This window comes from Delphinus delphis, chromosome 14 (genome assembly GCF_949987515.2).
Source record: "Delphinus delphis chromosome 14, mDelDel1.2, whole genome shotgun sequence".
NCBI lineage: Eukaryota > Metazoa > Chordata > Mammalia > Artiodactyla > Delphinidae > Delphinus > Delphinus delphis.
The window spans coordinates 60,496,413-60,518,785 of record NC_082696.1 but is presented as its reverse complement, the minus strand read 5'-3'; the positions used below and the strand labels follow the sequence as shown (position 1 = coordinate 60,518,785).

The following is a 22,373-nucleotide window of genomic DNA, read 5'->3' as shown; positions in this document are numbered from 1 at the left end:
TTTCCATAGCAGTAGTTTCCATGCTCGTGCTTAAGCAACTAGTGCAAAAATCTATAGCCTCTCCTTTCCAGCCCAATATTTTTCTCAGTATGTTATGTCTTGGGTTATAAGCAGAAAACAGATACGGAAGTACACACAGGTCTGTTCAACTCCACCCTCAGAACCAGGAAAAGAAACAAAGGAAAAAACTAAGAGTAGAACTTTACTAGTTATTCCAACTCCATGATATTTTTAAATCTGTGAATCTAAATTTTCCCACTGTACAACATATACTTATTTTGTCTGGCCTAGTTTACACAGACTTTGGAGGATATATTTTTTTCATATATCTCATTTAAGTCCACCCAAACTGTCAACTGTGTGTTGAAGTGAGAGAGACACACACAGTACAAAATAACTGTTACCAAATGTGGCAAAAGAAAAAGAGACATATGTATGAACTAATGGGAGCAGCTTGTGTCCAGAGAGATCTGCAGAGAGAAAGATTTTTAGCTGGACCTTGACCGAGAAGTAGGTGGTCAAGGGGGAGGGGGGTGTGGTGACAAGAAGAAAGTCATTAGAGATAGAAAAAAGGTCACATGTGAAGGCTCAAAGGTGTAAAAAGACACAGTATATTTGAAGAATAGGGAGTCATGAGAAGTGGCTAAAGCATAGTGCGGTGTGTGTGTATCAGATGGTACAGGGTTAGGAAAGGGATGAAGAGACAGTGAGAAAAGTAGACAAAGTAGCAAAGGGTCTCTATGCTAAGTAATGGACTTTATTTTATAGTCAAAGAAGAGCTGTTGGAGGTTTTTCTCCAAGGAAGGGAGATGATCATGAGTCAGATTTTTCTTGAGTACTGTGGAAGATGTTCTGGAACTCCCAGGGAAATTGAGCTTATTTAGAGAGCAAAATTCATAGAGTAGAAATGTGCTTGGTTCCACTCAGTAGAGGGAGAAACTTTTAATAATATCTTCAGTTCGATGTAAGCCACTATGGTCCATCAGAGATACGAGGAGGGCCTAAACAAAGATTTAAGGAATGCTTCTGAAGTGGAATCAACAGGATATGGTACCCAGTAAATATATGTAGGGGGTACAGGCAGGGAGAGAGGGGAGAATGATTGAAACCACTGCCTTGGCAGACTAGGTGGATTGCATAACCACACACTGAAGATGGTTTCTATAACTCCTTATAGAGCACAGAGCAATATACTTTCATCAGTGAGGCTTCCAAAGTGCCCTTGACCGGCCATCAGCCCCTATCTGCCCTCACAGCAAGAGTTCAAATTAAAATCCTAAATGGAAAAACTAGCACAGGTAAATTCACTTAGGTACAGTTCAAATTAAGATTCTGCATCCACTTTCCGTTTTCACCCAAGTTCCGTACATCAATCACACACGTTTCAAAGACGTCAGCGTTCTGAACTAACATTTCCCAAGAGCATTTTAATATTCCTTACGCCCTTTAGATGTCAATTCTTTCAAGTTCTTTCCTAAAGAAAAGCAGAAACAGATCTACTTCACAGAATCAATGAAAGACCTGAACAGGCAATTGAAATACTCATGTAGCACTCTCAGATGAGCAGCAATGCATTTATACAGGCTGAATGAGGCTACTCTGAATAACCAGATGAAAATTAAGCCAGAAAACCCAACAAACTTTGAACTGAAGAATAGTGCACTTTTACGTATGTGCAAAACTAGTGATTGTGGCATTATTTTCACCCATTTAGCAAAATTTACAAATCATGTAGTAGAGATAGAAGTAATCTTAAATACCGTTTACTGTATATCCTCTTATCAAGACACATAATCAATTTGATGATTTTATATAGTACTGCCTGCCTCCACATGGAACAAAGAAAGCTATAATCAAATCGATGTAACAACTTATATTTGATACTTAGAATATAGGGTATATGGTAATTCAACTCCCTCAAGTAAATAAAATTCCTCAAAACCACACCAACATAGAGACATTATTGGAAACCAGAAGGCCCAAATTATATCCTAGTATGTTTCAATTTCACCATAAAAAGTAAAAGCCCTCTTACTTTTGAAACTTGTAATCTCTGACGCGATAGTAAGACACAGTTCGTGTCTTATTGTAAAGTAATATGACAAAGATCATACATATTGGAACCATGTTTTGGCTTTGCACACTTTCACGGTAACAGTATTGAAAGAAAGAGAAAACTTTGTCTCCTTCTCTCTTTTGCATCCGAAATGGTCACCCTGAGAAATCTACCCTTTGAATCAGCCCACAATTATCCCCATATCTTCGCTGTTTGGACAATAAACTCCATGACCACCATTAGCACACAAAAATATTCTCAGGATATTACTACATCCATATGGATTACTTCTCTGTTGACAAACATAAAGAAAGAACAGTTTAATATATATCAATACTACTTCTACTCATTTATCACCCGCTCATTTTTTAAACTATTAAAAACAAAACATTACATATACAGAAAATAATGTTTCTAATACATGCAAGGTATAAAAATAATTTGGCTTAAGAATCAAATATTTTCCACATATTTGAAACCCTCTGCAACTTCCTAATCCCAACTAACTCCAGAAGTTAGATAATCTTCAATTGCATCCTAATTCTTGTGTTTATCATCATCATCATGCTTTTTTAAACAGCTTTAATAACAGTTATTATGTTTAATAACATGTTACCATATATTTATCATAATTCCTAATAATCAATTTTGGTTGTTTTTTAACTTTATAAAAATGCAATCATGGTGTATTTACTATTTTATAACTTACTTAGTTCACTCAGTAGTGAGGTTTATCTGTATTAAGGAGGGCACCTGTAATTCATGTTTTATTGCCATACAGCAGTATGTTATATGACCATACATCTACTTATGTATCTATTTTCCCTCTGATAGACATTCAGAGTCTCCTGCTACTAGGGCTACTATAAACTATGTTGCCACAAATATTCTTTCAGGTGACCTTTGCAAGATTTTATGAGTCACACATTTAGGGGAGAAATTACTGAGTCATATGAAGGATACATATTCAACTTTACAATATAATGAAAAATTGTTTTTCAGAGTGGTTTATCCATTCATCTTTCATTCTTATTTCAGTGTGTGAGTTCCAGTTGCTCCTTATCCTCACCAACATTTCATATGGTCAGACTTGTTAATTTTTTCTGACCATGAGTACAAATTATTTCATACTGAGTTGAATGCGCTTCCTTTAAAATATCTGTCATTTTAAAATGAAAATTTTTTTTCTTATATCTTTTGCCCATTTTTCCATTAGTTTATTTTTAATTCTTATTGATGTTTTATATATTCTGCATTTTAATCCTTTGTCAGTTATATACGTGGCGAATATCATCTATTAATCTGTCATTTTGTGACTTGCTTTTCATTATTAATAGTATCCTTCAATGAGCAATTTTTTTAATTATCAGTCTTTTCTGCATCTGCTAAGTATATGGCTTACTCTTTCATTTGGTAAATGTGGTAAAATACAGTGATTCTCTTCTTAATTTTAAACTAAAATTGCATTCCTGGGATAAACTCAGCTTATCATGATATTAACTTTTTCATATATCACTGGATTCAATTAGTTATTGTCTGTGCTAAAATTTTTTGTATTTACTGCAAAATTTATTATTATGAGTATGATTGACCTATAAATTTTTCTCATAATGTTTTTTAGATTTTGGTAATCAAAGTTTAAATGGGTTCAAAATTAAGTGGATGTTTCTTGTTTTTAATTATTTGGTATAGTTTGTTAATATTGGTGTTATTTCTTCCTAAATCTTGGTAAAATCCACTGGAGAAGCCATGTGGCCTTGTATTTTACTTTATATGTAGGCTTTTAATTTCAAATTCAGTTTCTCTAATAGTTACCAACCAGTTAAAATTTTATATTTCTTCTTGTGTCCGTTTTAATGTTTTACTTATCTTTGAAGTTTCCCATTTTGCCTAAGTGTTCAAATTCCTTAAAGTTGTTCTGTTAATATTTATTCTGATTCACCTACATATTTATAATTTTTGTTGTTTTTCACCCCTTTATCTTTAAGCTTCGATCTGAGCTCAGTGTCCTTTTCCTTGAAGAACACTGTTTGGTATTTACTTTAATATGGGTGTGCTATTGATATATTCAGTTTCTGACTGTCTGAAAATATCTTTTCTTCACCTTTTTTATCAGAAGATATTTTACCTGTGTATAGACTTCTAGGTTGGCTCCCATTTTCTTTCAGCCATTTTATCTTTCCATTGTCTACCTTCCATCTTTTCCTGTTGAGAAGTAGGTAACTTCTCAATTTGTTGTTACTCTGGAAGTAATATTTTTAACCTACTTTTAAGATGTTATTTGTCTTTGATTTTTAGTAGTTTTACCCAGAGGTGCCTAGGTTGTGTGCTTTTAGTCTGGGTGAGGGTCATAGTTTTTGTTTTGTTTTTTAAGTTTGTAACATGATGTATTTTGTCAGTCTTAATAGACTGGCCATTATTTCCTCAATAAGAATTCTTCTTCATATTCCCACCAAAATACATAAAACAACTCTTTTTACATGGGGATAATATTTGTTGATTAAATGGAATATTAAAAAATAGACTCCTTATCGATTTCCTGTCTGTGGTATATCTACCTTCCAATCCCTTCTCTCACTATTTCCATTAATTTTCACAAATCTCAGCTCAAAACACTTCACTCATCTGTTCTCAATCGTCGGTGGTTATATCTTTTCTATAGAAAACACATGTTCATCTCTAGCTTGAAACTTAGGCCATTGGTGACCTTGCCCAGCCTACTTTTCCAAACTTGTCCTCCAATTAGTACCTTCTCATGCCCTGCAAGCCACTTCAAATAGATTACTTGCTATTTTCCATGCAGGCCTCATGTATTCAAGTATAAACATCTTCCCTAATTCTGTTGGTCAGTCTCAAGTGCCCTCCCTCAGCATCTTCAGGAAAGGAGAGCTTTACACAGGCTCGATCCTGGGCTTCAGTTTCTGACAGGTGTAGGATAAAATCCTGGATTTGGCATTTTTATCAGCCAAGTTATCTCGGCCTCTCTAAGCTTCTTCATCTGTCAAACTGGGATATTAATAATAGACCCATCCTACAGGATTCTTGTGAGGATTAAGAGAGAGAATCTACACAAAATGGTTAACACAGTACATGGCTCTCAGGAAACACACGGGAGCATTAGAACTCACTGTTAGTATTTTTAACAATTCCTTGACGGATGGTAGAGGCTGCTCTTTGCCCACCACAGCACCCATTCTGCCCTGTAATCCAGAGGTCAGGAACCTGCTGCCACCACTGATACCACTACCACGACTACCTCTCACAACCCGAAAACAAGTCCCTGGACCCTGGAAAACCTGAGTCCAGGCATTCTGAATGGGGGAAACCACTCACATTTCTACGACCCAGCCTGCCAGCAGCAACAGCAGCAGGAACGTATCACTCCCACCTTCCAATGTACACACACCTGTTTGGAGTTAGCAGAACCAATTCTGCATCCTCAACATTAGCTGTAAGAGGGTCCCGGAGATGTCTTTAGCTGCCTGACCTCTCCAACCAAGAGGAGGATAGAGCCAGGGTTGGGAGAACCAACCCATGATAGCTACCACACGATCCATTCAAATGCCATTTTCTCTAAGTTGTTCCGGAATTTTTCCCAGCTAAAAGTAATTTCCTTCCTCCTTCTCTTAACTGGTGGTTTTTAATTATCACTGGACATTAGAACCTTCTGGGAGCTGAAAAATACTTATTCTCTACCCCCAGAAATCCCAATTTAATTGGTTTCGAATAGGAGTGCACTTTGGAAATTTAAAAAATTCTAACATGCATTGTGTTTAGAACCATTGCTCTAAATTATCATAACCTTTTATTTCTCCTTATCACTTCCAGACTTTTCTTTAGTTATTTATAAAATGTCCATACTCTTCCTACTGGATTATATGCTCTCTGAGGATGGGATTTGAGTCTAGTCTATTTTTATGTCCTTCATAACTTCTAGCAGATTACTGTGCAAAAAAAAAAAAACATATTTACCTGTTTACAGAATGAATGAATGGTGTGTGATGCCTTGCAAACCAAAGCATATTAAAGATACCCTGCATAGCCTCAAGTCCTTGCCTCTCTCCTGCTTGATATTCTCTCAACTATACTTTTTGGGAATCTGTTCAGCATAATAAAAATATAAGTGAGTATACTGCTCACAGCATTAAACTTCTAATCATTAACTCACCATATAACATAACTTGACACAAGATTATTCCTGGTTTTAAAAATAACATGTAAGAAACAGCACTCTGAGCTACAGAAGTTGGACCAATAAACTCACATGCTTTTAGGTAGAAATCTAAAATCTAAGGGCGATAATTGGAAAAAGAAAGCCAAGTGCATTCATGACATTGGACTTCTGAGCTATTTATCTTATCTTCATAGGTTCTTTGATATATCGGTGTACCTCTAAATCAGTCTTCCAAAACTCCAGTATGCAATGATAAAAATTCTGTGCTTAAACTGTTGCATAATTGCAGAATCACTTTGACAGAAGTTTGGCAAGAATATAATCTAATCCTTTTGAAAAGTTTGACAAGAATGTCTAATTGATATTGATACTAATGTTTCTAAAGTTCATGCCAGGAAAAGTTAAATGCTATTCAATTGGGATACTATTAAGATTTCTTATGACTCATAATTATAAATCAGCTCTGTTCAAGGATTTAATTTAAATCTTTGAAAGCAAACATTTTTCAATATCTTTGCTAAATTAACCCTCAGATGGGGGTTCCTGAGATGAGAATCATATAGTCCCTATCCCCTTTCCTACAGTTTTACCTGTTAGAAAATGATTAAAAACTAGCCATTTGGTCTGCTCTTGAGGACCCTAGTTATTCTCTGATTATTCAAAAATATTAATGTAAGGGACAAAGAAGAGGGGGGGAAAAAGAGACAAAGGCCAAAAAAAAAAGTACAGAATGATGTTTAGGAGCGAATGAGGTGGTGAAATGTGACCCAGTTGGAAAAATTCATACTCTTGCCTCTGTTGCCTGCCCTCACACCACTTAGAACTGCTTTTATTAAAGGTCCAAATAGCTTTGAAAAGCTTTAAATAGTTTCAAGGTCTTCCTTTATCCTGAATGGACCCAGGTGAAAATCTGTTGGCAAGACTCACCATTCCCAACTTCGGATGTAATCCTGTGCCATTCTCCCATTTGTCTTTTCCCCTTCCTTCCCTGCTAATCAAGATCCTTCTTCCCTTCCTTCCTTCCTAACAGACTTGCAAAAGCTTAACTTCCTTCAAATCTTCTTAGAAAGGTCTCCCTTTACTGTAGCTCCTCACCCCTTTCTATTAGTTGCTAAGAATGCTATATGGTTCTAGTGGAATGTGTATCATATTTATGGTTATAACACCTCTAAGAAACTCTATATAGATGTATTCATATACCCATAGTTAAACGATAGACTTTATGAAAATGAGGACTGAATTTCTTAGTGTACTTTCCCCAACTAAGAATAAGAGCACAAACGTTCAGTTTGTTCCTTATCTCAAATTATATTCACTATTACCAAGGTAAGAGCTAAGAGAATCCAGACTTCTTGAGGGCAGGGACTTCAACTATTACAGAGTAGACATTTAACACATGTTGACCTGGACCAAATGCCTACTCCCACTGTATAACTATAAAATGCAAAATTACATAGCTCTGAGATATTGAACTGACTCTTCTCACCCTCCCCAACTCCCTGACTTCGCTTTTAAAAAACAGATGGAATTAGATGTACTTTCTCCTTTAAAAAACTGGAGAAGATAGGGTCAATTTTGTTAAGAATTTTTATGGAGCAAGGCCTATTATGTGATTAGAATGGGGATGGGGCAGGATCTTCTTGTACTTACATTTAGACAAGTATTTATATTCACTGATATATATTTCTATATCAATATTTATATTATAAAATAAATATTTATTTAGATATTTCGACTTCTGATCACCAAATGAGGTACAGGTATTATAATGTTGTATTTAGAGTGTTGTTTAAAATAAAAACTTGAAATTCTACCAATTTTGTGATACCTTTGGTGTTTCTTCATTTTATAATATACTAAAAGCCTCACAAAATGGAAGTAGTCTGGGAGTTCCTAAGTCCTGAGAGGCTGTGCTTCATGGTGCTATTATATACATCTAAAACTAAAGAAATATTAACAATGAAAATGGTATTTTCCGTATTAAGTGATGAAAGTTAAAGGTATATACCGTATTTCACTATTAAGAGATAAACACTTGATCACTGTAAACGTGAATAAAATTTGCATTTTTAAATCTTTCAGGGGATTTAGATCTATTTCCTCCAGTTTCCAAGCTCTCAGCAATCCTTTTAGTGTGTTTGTATTCACTAAAAAGGGACATTTCTGTGGAATTAATCAAATAGGGAATTCAGTGTTCCCTGCAGATAGTTTTGGCATGTTCCCCTGGGAACTTCTAGTCTGAATTTTCATCTTTCCTGGGAAAAGACACATATATTCTAAATCCTTGGTCTTTTCTTTGTTAGTAAAGATCTGCTATAAACAGAATTAATGATAATGTACATTCAGCAAGACACTGGCTGGAAACTTCATCATTAAAATAAAAGGTGGCAAAATATGTGAGAATGCAATTTGAATGTAGTAAATAAAAACTGGCATGAAAAATGTTGTAAAAATCATCCCAATAATCAATAGATTTTCTGATTTTGCTAAAATTAAAAAAACAAATTTCTGGTGTGGAGAATTAGAAAATATTCATAGTTCCCAATATATTTATTTTCCAAGAAAATCAGTGGTACTATTTTTGGTGACAATGAAAAACTTGTGTTCGATGCCTAATTAAACCCTTTTGAAATCCATGTGTTTTGTTTTTTAATTTACAAAATAACTAGAATTCTTATCCTGACCTTGGCTTTATGTTTTTCATTCTATAAAATGCTGCTGTTATTCTTCCTTCTGTGTACATGTTAGTTTAGTCCTAAAACCTGAAGAATCCGATAGCTCTTTTCTACCTCTGATGGTTTTAACTGCATGTCCACATCTGGAAAACTGCTCAGTGGCAGTCCCAAAGACCTAACACTTGGACTGAATCCTCACTGCTGAGGAGTTTTATTTGACCAGCTAAGTGTGGGGCATTTAAGTGGAGATGTCCAGGACGCAAATGAAGAACAGGCTAAAGCTAGAGATTTAAGTCAACAGTATATTTAGGGAGGTTGAAGCCACAGGTAAGGAGGACATCCCAAGGGAGAGTCTATGGTACAGGAAGACCTTAGGACTAATGTGCAGAACCCTCACTAGGTACCCGACAAAGAATTGGGAAATAAAAGGATGGCAGGGAAAATGACAATGTACTTGATCAGTAATTTCTATTTCAGTTAGAGCAAAAGAAAGACTCTTGTTATCCCCATGGAACTCCACCTCCAGCACTCTCCAACAAGACAGTAAGTGATGACAGTTAATGAAAGCTCTATCGACAGTTCGTATTTATACCCTTGAGGTGAAACCATCCTATTTCAACACATATTACATTCTCATTGAATTCCACATTAGTGAATGAGGAATTCCACACTCTGGCTGCCGGTTTAATGCATTTTGCTAGTAAAACACACAGGAACTGCCAAGATAGGACAGTAGCCTCTTCTAAATCACTCCAAGTGTCACCATGACTACAGCATATTTCCTAAATTGGTGGGTGTTCATATAATATAAATCTATTCAAGTGCTTGACTCATGTTGTATTGAGGCTTTATAATTTATCTTATCAAAAAATTTTGCCTTTATATACGTAAATTATTTTTTTATTCATAGGATTAAGCCAAAATGACAACTGCTCAATTTGACTGTCAACACTGTACGGCATCACTTCTTGGGAAGTATGTACTAGAGGATCACAATCCACACCGTGTTACTTGTTATGATCGTACCTCTGCTAACTATTGTGAGGACTGCAAAGAACCAATCGAATCAGATTCCAAGGTAGGCCTTACCTCAGTTCACAGAATTATTGCATAAGAACAGCAGACAAGTGCTTTGGAATGCCTGTTTTTCTTGAGTGTTGACTGTTAATACTCTAATGCTCTGCTACTAGATATAAGGATTTTCAAAGCTATCATCAATCAAGTTCCAGGCACTATGCTCAGCACTGTGACATGTAAGATACACTTTAATCCTTACAATGATCTTGGGAGATAGTTCGGGATGCTGAAGATTACAGAAGTTATTTGCCCAAAGTTACACAGCTGAAATGTTATTTCTAGAATGATAAGAGTATAAGTGAATAACTATACAAATAACTGGAGCCGTAAAGATTCAAAAACCTGTATCTTCTCACTTCACATTAGCCTCATCTTCATTAAACCACTGTGCGCTGATACGTCTCACACACACACCCATTCCTCCCAGAATGCACGTTATTATTTTTTTTTCCTCCTTTTTTGGGGGGGAGCCGGGGAGGTCTTTGTTTTAGTTAACTAGTGTTGAGATTTTGTTCAGGTAAATCTCAAACAGCAATAGGATGTTACAACCTAAAAATAAAAATCATTCCATGAAAATCTTTTCTTATAGTTTATAAAAGGAAGGTAGAGGAAATTTGAAGAAACAGGAGAGTACACTTATTTTCCATCTGTCTTTTGTGACCAACCAAGGAAGCCCCAGGCTCTAGTTCTTAATTGCCCCAGAGAGTCTCCTCTCTATGGGTAACAGTATCAGTAACAACATGCCCTCAAGCTACCAGCACCACCTACTGGCACCAGAGTCCCAGGAGTGTTTAGTATTGTTTTACAAAATGGCCTGTTTTGTCACAAACATACTTAATTAACTTTTACTTACTGTCTCAAAGGATCTTTGTTACAAAGGTCATCACTGGCATGAAGGATGCTTCAATTACGACAAATGCAATCAGTCTTTGGTGGAAAAGCCTTCTGCTGCCAAGGATGAGTGCCTGCCGTGCTCCAAGTACTATTCTAACGAGTGCTCCTCCCAGTGCTTCCAGTGTAAGAAGACCATCATGCCTGGTAAGATCACAAGGCACTTCTGGTCTATAACTGAACCTGCAATGCTTTGAATTAAACCCAAGCACAGTAAGAGTGTAGTACATTAGTCCCCCCTTATCCACGGTTTCACTTTCCATGGTTAAAACTGCCCAAGGCTAGGGCTTTCCTGGTGGTGCAGTGGTTGAGAGTCCGCCTGCCGATGCAGGGGACACGGATTCGTGCCCCGGTCCGGGAAGATCCCACATATTGTTACACCTTTAGGCAAGTACTAATTCTCTGTTTTGATCCTCTTCTCAATCCCTATGGACAGCAGCATACGAACAATTCTCTCTCATTTTCTTATTATAGGTTCAAAGATTTTCTAGGAGACCATAACTACACGACATCAATCTCAGGAGTTTGTGCCTTGGGCATTCCTAATATCCCTGTAATGCTTATTATGTCCCAGTTTATCTGAAGCATGTGCAGGCTTTCAGAGTCTACATTCACAGTACTTTCACATCTCAAAATTGTGAAACAGCACAAGAGTTTCCAGCGAAAGAGTGATGCACCATCATCGTAGGCTGAACTCTATTTATTGACCTCTTTTTTCAGATAAATGTTTTGGAAACCAGTAAACGCTATTTTTTCTATATGGACGATTGCTTTTTTCACCTTAACTTTAGTATATATTTTAAGTAATTTGACATATTACTGCTTAAAAGAACAATTATGCTTGATTTGTACTAACAGGTTCTTACTTTGGGGGTACAGGTTCCCGGAAAATGAAATTTAAGGGAAACTACTGGCATGAAACCTGCCTTGTGTGCGAGCATTGCCGACAGCCAATAGGAGCTAAACCTTTGATTTCCACAGAGAGTGGCAATTATTGTGTGCCGTGTTTTGAGATGGAGTTTGCTCACTACTGCAGCTTTTTTAAGGAGGTAAATATCTAAAGAGGATGAAGCTTGTGAAATCTTCCAAACCATCGCTTTGCAGCGGCATTATATGTTTGCAATGAACTGATACTATCATGTTATATCCATCTTTGCACATTCATGTTAATTTTGAATTCCAACATGTTCGAAAGCACTACCTGTCACAGTGAGGAGGCCCATCTATTTTTATCACCATAAAATTCCACCCAGAACATGAATTTAATGTTCCAAAGGCTTAAGTGATTTGATATTCCAGTTCCATTCACAGCTGTTCAGGCAAGATTTCACATGTTCTGGTAGAGGGCCCACGTCTCTCTTTGAATACAAAATATTTCTTAGAAAATTTTTGATCCATTTAATTTCAGAGACATATGGATTTGTCTCACAGAGTGACTAAGGGAACCAATTTAAACAGGATATTTCACTCCTCACATCATGTCCAAGCAATATAAATGTCTTCTAAGCTTGAAGCTTTTATATTTCTAAAGAGTAGATAAAAAACAGAACTACCATATGACCCAGCAATCCCACTACCAGGCATATACCTTGAGAAAACCATAATTCAAAAAGAGACATGCACCACAATATTCACTGCAGCACTATTTACAATAGCCAGGACATGGAAGCAACCTAAGTGTCTATTGACAGATGAATGGATAAAGAAGATGTGGCACATATATACAATGGAATATTACTCAGCCATAAAAAGAAACGAAACTGAGTTATTTGTAGAGAGGTGGATGGACCTAGAGTCAGTCATACAGAGTGAAGTAAGTCAGAAAAAGAAAAACGAATACTGTATGCTAACACATATATATGGAATCTAAAAAAAAAATGGTTCTGATGAACCTAGGGGCAGTACAGGAATAAAAACGCAGACATAGAGAATGGACCTGAGGACACAGGGAGGGGGAAGGGTAAGCTGGGACAAAGAGATAGAGTGGCATGGACATATACACACTACCAAATGTAAAATAGATAGCTAGTGGGAAGCAGCCGCATAGCACAGGAGATCAGCTTGGTGCTTTTTGACCACCTAGAGGGGTGGGATAGGGAGGGTGGGAGGGAGGCTCAAGAGGGAGGGGATATGGGGATGTATGTATATGTATAGCTGATTCACTTTGTTATACAGCAGAAACTAACACACCATTGTAAAGCAATTATACCCAATAAAGATGTTAGAAAAAAAAAAGGAGTGGATAGATAAGAGAGTGACACTCAAGAGACTGACAAGATCTTCAGGGAAATTCATTAGACAGAAAGACAGAAAGATGACTTAAGAACTGCAAGTGGTTTCCTTCACCTCCAGCTCCAGAGCTCCATGCAGGGCCTTTCAACTTGGACACCCATTCAAAACATATTTTCCAATAGGAAAAAAAGTCATTTTTTTCCAAGTAAACATGGTCCAATTCTTTTTGTATCCTCTAAGCTTTTACATGAAAGTCACTCATCTCTATCACCTTGATAAAGTCTGTCTGTATTCCATAAATATATATCGATGTTCTCAAAGAAATTCTTGACCTGTGAGGCGTCATAAGTTTCAAATAACCCTATAACTTGTGATGAGAAAGCTTGAATCATGAAAACATATTGGATAAGTCCAGTGGCTTCTAAACATTTTTGATCTACAGGCTACTCTGGCAGGTCTCTTAAGACCATTTGCATACTTGCATCTGAATTGTCATTGCCACTTTCTACAAATGCATGTACAAACATACACACACTCAACGATTTTCCATATATACTTAAAATACTGGTACTGCATTTGAAGAGGCATCAATCAACCCCTATGTTATAATTATTAAATTACACTGTCATGATGGCTGAAAATTACAGTTGAAAGTAACATGCTACAAAACCATCTTACACCCGAAGACTTCCAACAACTTAGAAAATGACTTTACAAGAAACAGTCAGACCCTATGACTCTGTGACAGATGAAGCTCCGAAAAATTATCAGTCAATGACATGCATTAAGAAAGGGATGCTGGAAATAAAATAGATTTATCTCACTGTTTTGCAGGACAACTAAGTTGGCCATTTTTAGGCTACGTTTCTTAAGGACTTACACTAAAATATTAGTGACACTCGTGAGACTCATCTTAAAATCATTTGTTGGGCACACAGTATAAAGTTTCTTTCAATGCCATAAAGAGTCAAGAGAACTTCTCTAGTACATCATCAGAGCTGAGCACTATCTGGGGCCAAAGCCCTGGCGTTTCCCAGGTTAGAGGAGCCTGCCCTATAGTTAGGACATGATTTGAAGTCACCGAAAAATTTATGAAATGTTTCTATTGGGTAGTAGACAGATCTCAACATGCCAGATTATTTTCTATTTAATTTTTTAAAACCACAAGTCCTTTAAGTAAAGCTGGATATAAATGTTTCGGATCAAGATGATCCAAGCTGAAGAAAAACAATTTGTTTCAACCCAAGCCAAAGATCAAATATAAAACAAAAGAAAATAAGTAAAAACTACTTGACCATCAGGCCCATAGAACTTTTTTCATACATTTTAGTTTCACAAAATAAAATCTATTTTCTACCAAAAAGCAAGTAACCTCAAACCGTAGTACTCTGAATTCAAACTCCTCAAGTTTCACACAGAGTATTCTGTCATTCATCAGCTTTCATCCACTGGGTGCAAAATCATTATTGCCTCCACTTTGCCAGAGAAGAAACTTGCTCTAAATCCTGGGATCAATCAGTAGCGAAAACCACGCTTGGATATTAGACTTCATCTTAGCCCGTCTGCCTCTTCAAAAGAATATAATCACAAGCAAACAATTTTTAATGTTCCAGAGTTTCTTCTCCCTAATGAAACAATCTTTGGAGGGTACATCAAGTTTTATTTTGCTGTGAATACAGTTTTCAAGTTTTGAATCTTTTAAGCATTGCCTGCTAATCATTTGACCAAACGAATCAAAGGAATCTGGAACTCTGCTGTGCCTTCTGTAAGGCCTTTGAAGTCAGTAGGGGGGGCATTTTAAATTGCTTTAGCTCACACACACCATTATGTTTCCTATTTACTTATTTAGAATAGTATACTTTTTCTCCTTTGTGAAAAATAACTTTCTATCAAGTGTCTTTAATTTTTAAGACAGTCATTGTAAGATTTTAAAATATTTTTAGAATCATCTTTCCAAAAGCCTATAGGATAGACAAGTATCCTATAGGATGGCTATAGGATACTTAGATGTCACAATAGGATGGCTCAGAATAGACTACTTTTTCTATATCTACTTAATTTGTATACAAAGATTACAGGCGGCATCTCAGATATCACATTGCTTCAGTCATTATAAGACATTTCCATGAGCATATACCAGGTTCCCTGGACAACCCAGGACCTCAAGAGCCGTGGATTTGAAAGATGCTATGACTTAAAAATTGCTACACAAGAAAAGTTGTCTAATATTTTTCCATTGATTTTTAAATAAAGATATCTCAGCCTTTAAAAAAGTAAAATCCAGATTAAACTGGTTTAGAAAATAAATCTTATGGAGGAATAACAAGCATCTCTGCAAAACCCTAGCATATCACACATTAAGGTTCAATGTACAACCAGCACTTATGACTTTGAGCCCTAATGCTGAGAACTCACACAGTTGCCCAGAGCACCCCTATCTGCGCTAGATACAATACTGGAGTTGCTTTCCAAACATTTTTTCCCTTAGTGTTTGTTCATTCATTCAACAAAGACTTGTCAACAGCTTATCAGTGCAAAGTAATCTAATCTCAGTACTGTGTTCATGGTTAAGCACATGGGCTGCAGAATAAGGCTGTGCAGGTTTGAATGCTAGCTCTGTGTGACCCTAGCAAGTGGCTTAACTACTCCAACTCTTAGTAGTTGCTCATCTCTAAAGGGAGAAAGATAATAGTCCCTACTGTGTCAGGATGTCGAGAATGTTAAGAAGAAGTTAAGAACAGGGTTGAAGACTGAAAAAACACCTCAGAAATATTATTCATTATTAGCAGATTATGGTGTTGATCAATTCCTTTCAGGATTACTACTGCTGGAATAAAGCATTCAGGAAGAAAAATAGCTTTTTTTTTTTTTCTTAGGATCTTTAAAAGTTATACATGGACATAAGAACATAGCATATAAAATATCTTAGCTCTAAAAACAGATCTTTGAAAAACAACAAGAAAGAGAAAGATGAGCAAAGGAATCAAGGGCCTATTTCTTTTTCATCTTCCTGAGTTCATTATGGTCCTGCTTCCTTTCTGTTCCATTGTAGGAGAAAAATTAGGACATTTATCACCAGTCCTATTTAATCCCTGTAGCCTTCTGTTTCTCATATAGATTCAAAAAAATCACAGGGAAAAGACATCCTGACACAATGTGATAGAGTAGCCCAAAGTACCACTTGTGGGCACAGAAGAGAATCACAAAAGGTCTGAATTGTAATAACTTCCACAGTCATTGCCTTTTTTGTGATCATTTGCCAGGCGATTACTTCAGGTGGGATAATGTTTTGTGACCAGCCATGGCATAAAGAGTGTTTTCTGTGCAGTGGCTGTAGGAAAGAGCTCTGTGAAGAAGACTTTATGTCCAGAGATGATTATGCATTCTGCTTGGACTGCTACAATCATCTTTATGCCAAAAAGTGTGCCACCTGCACCAAGCCTATTATTGGTGAGTTATTCAGTTTAATACGGTCCTACCATGAGACAGTTATGGCTCTGTAAATGCTATGTAGTTAATTCAGGAAATGCAATTTAAAAAAGATGATATTTCCTTTATGTTTCCTTTTGAAATAAACATGGGTACCTATATATAAATATAAATACTACGCACAACCCTCAAGGCAAGTATAGAGTGTAATTAAGGTAGCTATGCTCTGTAGAGGGTAATTAATACTAAACCTCATGGTACTGACTCTACATAAAGTAATAATTCAGGGAAGAAGGAGGATAAGATGAGCGGAGAAGACCTTCACAAGGAGGCCTGAACTGAAGCAGAACTTTAAGGAGTTGAGTGGGGGAAGGGATACTTATAAAACAAAATGCTGCTGAATTCCAAACAAGGGTAACAGGGCCTTAAAACAGAAAAAGTTTTAATTAAATGCAAGTACTGCACAAAAATCTGAAGCTATAATAATTAGGATAGCATAGGTCAGGAAATAATTAAACCTCAATTTAAGATGCTTCTAACAAATGTATTATTCTCTTTGCTTTCTATTCACTTACAATAAGTTTTTTTGGGGTTTTTTTGTTTGTTTTGTTTTTGCGGTACGCGGGCCTCTCACTGTTGTGGCCTCTCCCGTTGCGGAGCACAGGATCCGGACGCGCAGGCTCAGCGGCCATGGCTCACGGGCCCAGCCGCTCCGCGGCATGTGGGATCTTCCCGGACCGGGGCACGAACCCGTGTCCCCTGCATCGGCAGGCGGACTCTCAACCACTGCGCCACCAGAGAAGCCCTACAATAAGTTTTAATTGTGAATAGATGAGATTAAAAAAAAAACAAGATAGCATTCCGTTGAAGAAACAAAATATACATGACACGATTTGAAAATAACATAAATGGTAAATTGATCTGTGTTAAATGGATTTTCAAGGTAAAAAGAGCATTATATTTTCCTTAGAGACATTTCTAAAACGCTAATCCTGTAGTAAAGGAACTGAAGAGCTCATCACCTGAGAAATCCAACAGCTATCCTTTTAGGCAATGTATGGCCACCAAACAACACGGCAGAACTATACTTCTGTTCTCCATTCCTACTACTCTTTGGTCATATTTCACTTTTAGCTCAGTCTATATAACACAGAATTAAAGATTATTTTATCCTTTTCCTCCTCCTCTACCTTCAAAGATATCACAAAGTAAAACTGAATATTTATTCAGCTTCAAATAAAGAGTTTTGCTGCAAACCCAGCTTGACAGGCTTTCACTTACTTGCAAGGGAGGGAGTTTCCTGGATGAACAGAACATAGTTCTGTCTGTCTGTACAAGGAAGGCACCATGTTTTTCAGAATCTCACACTGGCCTATGGGCTATATCTGGCCAGCAAGCATGGTTTGTTTGGCCTGCACTTGTTTGTAAACAACTAATGTAAAATCCATCTCTGTAGCCTAAAAGTAAACAAAGAGCCTGCCCAGGGTGAGCAGACTACCCTCACATTCCCGCCGGGTCACGGTCATATGGAGCTGAGTGGCTGGCCCGTTATGTAGGGCATGGCCCCTTTGCTGCTTCCACTTTGTCTCTATCACTCAGCTCTGTCACCTCTCCAGCCCTTTCAAGGGCTTACGTTGGCAATCCCAGACTATAGGGCTCCAAATCTTGGGCTCTTAACCACTCTGCTCTCCTGCTTCTATACATCTGGCGACTCCTAAAGCCAAGAGAATAAGCCACCATCTCTACTGGTTTTAGTTAGAAATGGGACTTCCATAAATGCAACAGTAACTGGAGCAGCAAAATCTTAGTAGAATCTGCAATCACTGCCCAATGGATTTAGTCAATTTATTCTACAACACTTTTCTTGAATTGGCCAGAAAAAAAAATGGGGGCCGGGGCGGGGGGTGTTCCGTGAAGAAACGAGAAAATTAAACAACTCAAAATGGTTTGAAAATTTTCTGGGGACCCAAATGGCTAATACTGATCTGAAAGTGCCTACACAAGCCCTGAACTTGATGAGTTTCATTTCTGACCCATCACAGATTCATGTGATTTTTCTGATGGGTTGTTACAGGTCAATCACTGAGCACAGCGTTTTTTTGTTTTTTTTTTTTTTTTAGGTCAGACATAAAAACCATATTGTTCCACATGAAGCATAGGGATGATCAGGAACCAATGATTTGTCCCCAAAGTAATCCACATGCAGGATATGCATTTAATTTAGGACAGTCTTTTGGTCATTATCTTAACCTTCTTTTAGCTCTGTGATTGAGAGACACCAGAAACTAAATGCCTGCAAAAACTTCCAACTCACTTTAATGTTTTGATCTGATTCTTAAATGTATATAGGCCCTGTAGTAGTGCTTCTTTAAAATTGAACTATTTGAACTAATGTACCATAGGGAACTATACTACCATATATTTATCTTCTGAAAGTTGTACATTCATGCAAACAATATGTCATCCTAAGAAACTATGTTAGAATGTTTTCAAAACACTATTTTAAAGTAACTAAATCTATAAGGAACAAACTCAAGACGTAATTACAATTTTTTCTCCTCCTCTAAGATAGGATTTACCTTGCAAACTTTCTGGGATAAACGAAGCAGCTTGATCTAGTAGGAAGAGCTCTGATCTAGGGAGTAAAAGACCTTGGTCTTGCCTCTGCCCCTGACTACTGTGTGACCCGTGGGTACAAAACTCACCTCCAAGGTCCTCATCTGCCTTATTTGCAAAATGAGGAATTGAACAAGATCACATCTTTGCTTTCTTCTATTTCTGTTTATTTTTAGTAAAGTGAGTTTCAAATGTTGATTTCTTCAGAAAGGGATGCTAAGGTTCCTGGTTATGTTCTTTAAAAAAGAAAATTCAGACAATTTGGTGAAGTTAGGAGCATAGGCTCTGAAACCAGATGGCCTAGGATTGAATCCCAGATCTGCCACTTAGCATCTGGGTGATTTGGCCAAGAGTCTGAACCTCTCTGTCCAACAATTTCTGTCTGCAAAGTTGGGTTGATGGTAATACCTACCCCATGAAGGTGAGGTGAGAGCTATATGAAGTAAAGGGCTTAGAACAGTGACTGGCTCATCTTCAAGTTCTCAACAAATGCTAGCTCTTATTCTACAGAATTTTCAGGAATGAATGAAGCCAAATAAAACAGGTGTCAGAGACCTGTTGTTGACTTTCTTACTGCAAATGACCCTTGTGACCTGAGGGAGTAAACATATCCAAAATCAAAAAACTTTACAATCAGCTCACATATTGAGTCAGGACTTTCTTATATTCCTGCTACCAGATGCTTCTTTTTTATTCTTTGTAAAATTCTAGAAAGAATTATTTTTACATTTGCCACCTGTACAAGGCCTAATAATAAAATCAAGAAAACCTCATGTGCATCAAAATGCTGGATGTATAATAATTAGTTTTACGAAGAGATGATTTATGTATATACAGAACATTATTCCTGCAGTCAGCTTATTAATGTTCTGAATATTAAGGGAATTAATTGGTACATTATTTACTCTTATTAGAAAGTAGTGATGACAGCATTATAAATAAGCTATAAATTTAATCAAGAAAAGTACAAGAATTTGATGTAAATTTATCCCTGAACTAGTAAATTTATGTGAAGACATCAAAAAACGTTTCCAGGATGAAAACAAAAGTTCATTATCATTGGCAAATAAAGACTCAAGCCTAGGGCATCCCAACCCCTTCCCAATCCTTAGACCTTTTCTCCTTTTCTACGACTCCTCAAAATCAGTTCCTTGAACCGTATGCTGGATTCATATTTGGGATATAGAGATGAGTCTCACTGAAAACTCAAATTCTCACACCTTTCTTAGGAACCCTATGGCTCAAGTGAGGCCCAAGTTGAAGTGACAGAGGCTGACAAAGCACCTATTAGAAACCCATCAATGGGGAGCATGGCCTCATTGGCCAGAGGGATCAGATTCACAGATCTTTGCTGCAAGCCTGTGCTGAAGTCACCTCTGGGCAAGGTAATGAGGTCATCACAACAGGCTAGCTACAGGATAGATGGAATTCTCTATTTAGGGCTTTTGAGAATTGTGTTCCACACCACAATACGACCATGGGACTTTATCCTGAATAAAATGAAACATGAAAAAAGAGGGAAGAGAAGAGAACTAAAAGTCATTAAAATATCAAATAACAGGCTGGGAAGTATACATTTATTTTATCTTAACTTTGCTTCTAAGTAAACAGGGTCACAAAGAAGGAAAAAAAATATTCATACTTAGATATGTCTGACTTCAAAACCTATACCCTCTTCTCACGGCACCACCCTGTATTTCCTTATGTCTTAGGCAATCCTTAACTGTCTCCAAAAATATGTGCTTTGTATACCCAGATTCTACCTACTTATGTCAATTATGGAAAAATTTGACTGAGAATCTGGCTGGGTCTCATAGAAAGGACTTGTCCATGGGTGACTCTCCCAAATAGACACAGGTCACTGAGGGCAGCCTCCTTTCTTAGGTTACTTGCCTCTACGTGGCCTTGCTCACTGCTGTATCTCCAGTTCCCAGAAGAGTCCCTGAGAGAACGCTCAATCTATTTGTTGAAAGAATAGATTACTCTTTTTCTCCAATTGCTTTACAGGTCTCAGAGACACCAAGTTTATCTGCTTTCAAGACCGCCAGTGGCACAGCGAATGCTTTAACTGTGGGAAGTGCTCAGTCTCCTTGGTGGGGAAAGGCTTCCTGACTCACAACAAGGAAATCTTCTGCCACCAATGTGGCTCTGGGGTGGACACTGACATGTAGAAGGAGACAGTCCTTCCGCACCTGAAATCCACCTTGCTTTTGTTCTCACTAAATCCAGAACTCGATCGATGTTGTATTTCTGACTTAATTTTTAGAAAAAAATCATGTAGAGTTTACAGTGGAAGAGTTTTTGCACACAGTCTGATTGAACCATGTTATAAGAGCTCAAAAAGAAAAAAACAACACAGACTAACAGAAATGAATATATACTAAGTCACAAAGGCACATTTCCTTGCAAAATACTGCACTCTGCTGTTAGAAATACAGGAAAATATTTCTTTATTGTAATCAAGTGTATGGTCTATACCTAGAAGTCATGGATGTTATTACTGAAAACTGATGTTTTTCAAACCTGCAGAGTAAAAAGGAAAATAAGAGATCAAATTGAAGGGCATATGTGAGACTAATGTTTGCATTCCTAACTAGCTAGTTACATGTAACATGATTGGCTGTGAATGGTAGAAGAACAGAAATGATCAGGAGGAAGTGATTACTAATCATCACATTTAAGTATTTTGTCATTTTATCATTCTTTTATTGTTCACAAGTACTGACTTCAGAGTCGAAAAACAAAGCTACGATTTGCCCTCATCCATCCTGCTTCCACAGCTGGTTGGTCACCATATTTAATCAATGGAATCTGAGAATTCTGGACACTATGCCTCTCATTCTCTGCATAGATATAAAAGGGTCCTTTCTCCCTAAGGATAGTCAAAGCATAGGTTCCAACACATTTTGCATTAAACGCATTTCAAAGCCCACAAAGATTTTTGTCTAAATACTTAGAGATTCCATGAAAGAAAAGTCTGTTCTTTCAAAAGAGCTAACCAAGATAATCAGTCCCCAAAGGCAAACCTTTAAAGTAAATAGATCATTAAATCATCACTTCTGGAAATGAGTTTTAGGGAAGGGATTGAGTGTTAGAACCTGACTTTCACCCAGATATCTAAAGGCATAACAGAATGCATAATTAGCTCTGAGCGTCATGCATTTTGCCTTCCAAAATTACATAGTTGATTAATGGGAAGACATAAAAGTGGGCTTTCAAGAAA

The 22,373-nt window shown here is 37.0% G+C and overlaps 1 protein-coding gene across 1 annotated transcript; it reads left to right on the top strand.

The window, feature by feature from the left end:
• Positions 1–9,827: 9,827 nt before the first annotated feature.
• Positions 9,828–21,321, top strand: FHL5 (four and a half LIM domains 5). Its single transcript, XM_060030602.1, has 5 exons — positions 9,828–9,983; positions 10,846–11,020; positions 11,753–11,922; positions 16,369–16,555; positions 21,158–21,321. The coding sequence occupies exons 1-5, from the start codon at positions 9,828–9,830 to the stop codon at positions 21,319–21,321; spliced, it is 852 nt and encodes a 283-aa protein (XP_059886585.1).
• Positions 21,322–22,373: the final 1,052 nt, after the last annotated feature.